Below are 5,554 nucleotides of genomic sequence, written 5' to 3'. Positions count from 1 at the left end.
CTTTTCTCTGTCACCCCAAATGATGGTCGCTTCTGCCCCCCCCCCCCCAGGTTGCACCTCCTGCCACAGATCCCACACGTTTGCCGTCATCAGCACCACCTGCACACCGTCCAGGGCCTGGCCATGCGCTCCGGCCCCACTTGTACCCGCTGCAGCCAGAAGAAGTGGCCGGACATGCTGAGGGCCACGGAAGCTGTGTCCACCAGTGTCCTGCCCGGCAGCTATGCCCCGAAACCCCCCCGGCCGGGAGAGATCACCATCCTCTCCGTGGGCAGGTAAGGTCCAAAGTACCCATTTTGAACGACTTGCCAGGCCAGGGTGAGATTCAGCTTCTTCTGTGCCGCTTGTTTGAAAAAAAAACAAAAAACCAAGTTTCTAGTCCTTAAGAGGTATAAGATAGAAATATACAGTTTAAATGATGACGCAAGTGGAATTATTATAGGGAAGTAAAAGGTGGAAGAGGAAATTTATTTCTATGTAAATATGAGACCTGGACCACTGGAATTTCTCCCCGAAAAAAATCCATCAGAGTGAAGAAGAAACTAAACAGGGGCAGCAATGGAAAGGAGGGAGGAAGAGGAGGGAGAAGAAGAAAGGGGAAAGGAAGTAAGGGATGGGTGGTGAGAGTAGGAGGGAGGGGAAGAAGGAGAAGAAGAGAGGAGGAGTGGGGGAGAGGGAAGGGAAGAAGAAAAGAGGAAGGAGAGGAGGAAAAGAAGAAGGCAGAGAAGGGAAGTTAAGAAGATCGAAGGAGTAAGGGGTTTTTGCAAAATAAGGTGATTGTATGGGGTGGAAAGAAAGTGATCCCGATTAGGCTTTTTATATTTTTAAACATATTGTGATAAATGTCAGGGGTTCCAAATAGCGGTTCCACCACAAAACCGCGTTCGACTAAAGCGCGCTCGACGAAACCGCGTAGCTGACGTCATCACAGTGCGACGAAAAAAGCACGCTGTAAAAGCTAAAGCTAAAATTAACCCCTAAACCTAACCCTAAACCTAATCCTAAACCTAACCCTAACCCTAAACTTAACCCTAACCCTAACCCTAACCCTTAACCTAACCCTAAACCTAAACCTAAACCTAACCCTTAACCTAACCTTAAACCTAAACTTAACCCTAACCCTAAAGCTAACCCTAAACCTAACCCTAACCCTAAACTTAACCCTAACCCTAACCCTAAACTTAACCCTAACCCTAACCCTAACCCTTAACCTAACCCTAAACCTAAACCTAACCCTTAACCTAACCTTAAACCTAAACTTAACCCTAACCCTAAAGCTAACCCTAAACCTAACCCTAACCCTAAACTTAACCCTAACCCTAAACTTAACCCTAACCCTAACCCTTAACCTAACCCTAAACCTAAACCTAACCCTTAACCTAACCTTAAACCTAAACTTAACCCTAACCCTAAAGCTAACCCTAAACCTAACCCTTAACCTAACCCTAAACCTAACCCTAACCTTTAACCTAACCCTAAAGCTAACCCTAACCCTAACCCTAACCCTTACCTTAACTTGAATCGGCTTGCTTTCAAAGCGCTATTTAAAGCGCCCTTCTTTCTCCGCGCTCGCTGTTGTCGCCCTGCTGATGACGTCAGCAACGCGGTTTAATCGGGCGCGCTTTAGTGGAGCGCGGTTTTGTCGTGCCACGCCAAATAGCATCCAAAAGTAAATCAGAATCCGAGGCAAAGGATTCTTCAAAGTTCCAATTTATGAAGAGAGCCATGTTGGCGCATCTGGGAAAACCCGAATCCGGTTTTCCCCACCCAGTTGAAAGTTCAAGATCTTGCCCCCCCACACCCACCAGTCTGTCCCATGGTCCAATCTCCCACTGCCACGCTGGCAGCTTCCACCCATCCAGTTCCGGTCAGGTGCAGGAAGTACAAAGACAAAAGATGGCCTTGGCTTTCTAGAAAGAATGTTGTTATGGCTACATATCATCTAACGCTGTACAATCCCACTTTTTAAAGCATTTTTTTACCTGCCTATTCGGCCAAACTGTCAAGAAAAAAAATGCTTTTAAAAGTGGGAAAAAAGCTTCCGACGATATTCGGAAGCTTTTTTTAAAAAAAACTATCGGTTCGCAGAACCAACGACAATCGTCCCAACCGGTTCGGCCAAACCGTGCCAAACCGGGAGGATTTCACCCCTGGCTTGGATGGCTTCTCCTCTCTCCAGGTTGCAACTCCACGGCGTCTTTGCTTTTTCCCCCCCCCAGGTTCCGCGTGGCCCGTATCCCCGAGCATAGACCCAACCCCACGGAGCTGAAAACCATCTCCGAGGGGGTGGGGGAGCCCAGCGAGGCCCCTTACGCCTCCCCCGCCCCAGAGCAAAAAGCACTGGTCAGCAACGGAGGGAGACTGAAACGGCCCTCGGTGGCAGAGGGTCAGCAAGAGGTGAGTAGGGGGGGTTCCTCTCTTTTAATGTCCAAGGGAATCTCAAGGAGAGAAAGACCCCTTGCGGTGGGAGGGGTCTTGCCCGTGGTTAGAAAGCCAGCCGATCTTGGGTTTGTCTTCCCAACGTGCCAGCCAGGAGTTTCCAAGACTGATAAAACATCGATAAAAGGGAATATTTCTAGGTCAGGGAGGAGGTGTGGGGTCCTGGGTGACCTCTGAGCTTGGTGGTTTTGTTTTCAGACGTTACATGACCCAACTAGGGAACAACATCAGGGCTAGAAGGGAGGGGGGGTTTATTTTTTTATTTTTTATTTTATCAATTTCATATATACATTCACAATTATATGATCTCATAACTGTTATTAATAATATGTATTTGTAACAATTTTTCCCTACAGTTGACAATATACTTGAAATTGCTTTCTTACCCTCCCATAAATCCATCTTACTTTACAACAATCCTACTTCTTCTTTCTTCCTTCCCTTTCTTCTCTCCTTCCTTCCCTCCTTCCTTCCCTCCCTCCCCCTTCCCTCCCTCCTTTCTTCCTTCCTTCTTCCTTCCTTCTTTCCCTCCTTCCTTCCTTCCCTCCCTCCCTTCTTCCTTCTTCCCTCCTTCCTTCCTTCCCTCCCTCCTTCCTTCCCTCCCTCCTTCCTTCCTTCCCTCCTTCCTTCCATCCCTCCTTCCTTCCCTCCCTCCTTCCTTCCCTCATTCCTTCCTTCCCTCCCTTCTTCCTTCCTTCCCTCCTTCCTTCCCTCCCTCCTTCCCTCCCTTCTGCCTTCTTCCCTCCTTCCTTCCTTCCCTCCTTCCTTCCCTCCCTCCCTCCTTCCTTCCCTCCTTCCTTCCCTCCTTCCCTCCCTCCTTCCTTCCCTCCCTCCTTCCTTCCCTCCTTCCTTTCCTCCCTTCTTCCTTCCCTCCTTCCCTCCCTCCTTCCTTCCTTCCCTCCTTTCTTCTCTCCTTCTTTCCTTCCTTTCCCCCTTCCTTTTCTCCTTCCTTCCCCCCTTCCTTCTCTCCTACATTCCCTCCTTCCTTCCCTCCTTTCTTCTCTCCTTCTCTCCTTCCTTCCCTCCCTCCTTCCCTCCTTTCTTCTCTCCTTCTTTCCTTCCTTTCCTCCTTCCTTCCCCCCTTCCTTCTCTCCTACATTCCCTCTTTCCTTCCCTCGTTTCTTCTCTCCTACTCCCCTTCCTTCCCTCCCTCCTTCCCCTTCCCTCGTTCTCTCCTTCGGGAGGGGGTTTTTAAAGGAGGAGGGGAAAGAGAAAGAGAAGGAGGGTCCTTAATGTTCTTTGATCTTGGTGGTTTTCTTGAGAGATATTTCACTACCCAACTAAGTAACTTCATCAGTGCAAGAAGAGGATGATGGAGGAGGAGGAGGAGGAGAAGGGGGGGAAGGAGGACTTTGGGGTCCTTTATGCTCTCTGAGCGTGGTGTTTTTTTGCAATGTTTCATGACCCGACTAGGGAACATCATCAGTGCTAGAATAGCAGTAGTAGACTTAGCAATAGCAGTAGACTTATATACCGCTTCATAGGCCTTTCAGGCCTCTCTAAGCGGTTTACAGAGAGTCAGCATATTGCCCCCAACAATCTGGGTCCTCATTTTACCCACCTCGGAAGGATGGAAGGCTGAGTCAACCCTGAGCCGGTGAGATTTGAACCGCTGACCTGCTGATCTAGCAGTAGCCTGCAGTGCTGCATTTAACCACTGCGCCACTGCGCACACCTAGAAGTGTGAAGGAGGAAGACTGTGGGGTTCTTGGGGCACCTCTGAGCTTCATTGGGATTTTTTCAGACGTTTCATGGCCCACCTAGGGTGCTAGAAGGGAGTGGAGTATATAGAGAAGAGGAGGAGGGAGGAGGAGGAAGAGGAGGAGGAAGACTGTGGGGTCCTTGGTGCTCTCTGAGCCTGGTGGTTTTCTTGCAGACGTTTCATGACCCAGTTAGGGAACATCATCAGTGCTAGAAGGGAGTGGGGTTGGTTCTCTATTTATAGATGGCTTGTAGAGAGTAATTAATTTAATTCCCCCTCTTCTCCCCCCTCCCTCCTCACAGGTTGTCATTTGACGGCCCCCCTGCGGCCGAGAAGATGGGAGCAACGCAAACTTTGTGGACGCCGCGTGTCCGAAGCGCCTTCCAGGCTGCTGCGCATGTGTTGGGCATTGGCGAAAGTGACGGCCGGCCGGCTTTTCTCCCTGCTCCTTGGACCTCGCCTGGGCCGGACTCTGCTGGGGGGGGGCTGGGGGGGAAGCAACTCTCCTGGCTTGCAAAAAGACTTCGAAGGACCAAAGATGATGGCCGGGGGGGGGGGCCCCCGTCCTTCCGTTTTCCCTTTTTGCAAGGCTCAGAGGCAGCTCTGCGACACGCCAGCCAGGCCGGGTAGGACGAGAGAGGAAAAAGACTCTTTTATTATCGCGGCCCGGGATTTAGTGCACCTTTGGGAGCCTCCGTCACGTTGAGCTGGCGGCCGTGTGGACTCGTCCGTGTCGTTTTCTGGGCTACGGAAATCGATCCCAGCTGCATTTGTATTTATTTTTTTTTTTTGGGGGGGGGGGAGAAATTTCCTTAGTCTTCTCAGTTTAACCCCCCCCCCTGGGATTTCCTGGTGGTGTTCCATCCAGCCGCTACTAAACAGTTCCGGAATTGTGGAGTGTCTGAACTCAGCTGTGCTGAGGATGGTGTGTGAGACTGATGGGTTGTGTGTGTGTGTGTGTGTGATATACGCAGCTTCCTTCAGTTGAAAGAAGAGGCAAGACACCTTTGAGTGTGAGTGTGTGTGTGTGTGTGTTTGAGACAGAGAAAGAAAGAAAGAAAGAAAGAGAAAGAAGAAAGAAAAAGAAAGAGAAAGAAAGAGAAAGAAAGAAGAAAGAGAAAGAAAGAGAAAGAAAGAAGAAAGAAAGAGAAAGAAAGAGAAAGAAAGAAGAAAGAAAGAGAAAGAAAGATAAAGAAAGAAAAAAGAGAAAAAGAAGAAAGAGAAAGAAGAAAGGAGGGAAAGAAAGAAATAGAAAGAAAAAAGAAAGAGAAGGGACAGGAGGAAGAAAGAGAAAGAAAGAAATAGAAAGAAAGAAATATAAAGAAATAAAGAAAGAAAGAAAGAAAGAAAGAAAGAAAGAAAGAAAAAGAGAAAGAAAGAAAGAAAGAAATTAATTACAGGTAGTCCTCAACT

The 5,554-nt window shown here is 48.7% G+C and overlaps 1 protein-coding gene across 1 annotated transcript in view; it reads left to right on the top strand.

Moving 5' to 3' along the window:
- The window catches only part of RELT (RELT TNF receptor), a 71,789-nt gene extending 66,607 nt beyond the window's left edge, over window positions 1-5,182 (top strand). The window contains exons 7-9 of the mRNA XM_032219691.1: window positions 51-275; window positions 2,220-2,397; window positions 4,444-5,182. Of these exons, the coding sequence (XP_032075582.1) occupies window positions 51-275; window positions 2,220-2,397; window positions 4,444-4,455 (415 nt within the window). The 3' untranslated portion in view covers window positions 4,456-5,182. The remainder of the gene's footprint in view (window positions 1-50; window positions 276-2,219; window positions 2,398-4,443) is intronic.
- The last annotated feature ends 372 nt before the right edge of the window (window positions 5,183-5,554 follow it).

This window comes from Thamnophis elegans, chromosome 6 (genome assembly GCF_009769535.1).
Source record: "Thamnophis elegans isolate rThaEle1 chromosome 6, rThaEle1.pri, whole genome shotgun sequence".
In the NCBI taxonomy this organism is placed as follows: domain Eukaryota; kingdom Metazoa; phylum Chordata; class Lepidosauria; order Squamata; family Colubridae; genus Thamnophis; species Thamnophis elegans.
Note: the sequence above shows the minus strand (reverse complement) of the source record. Positions and strands in the feature narration are given on the sequence as shown.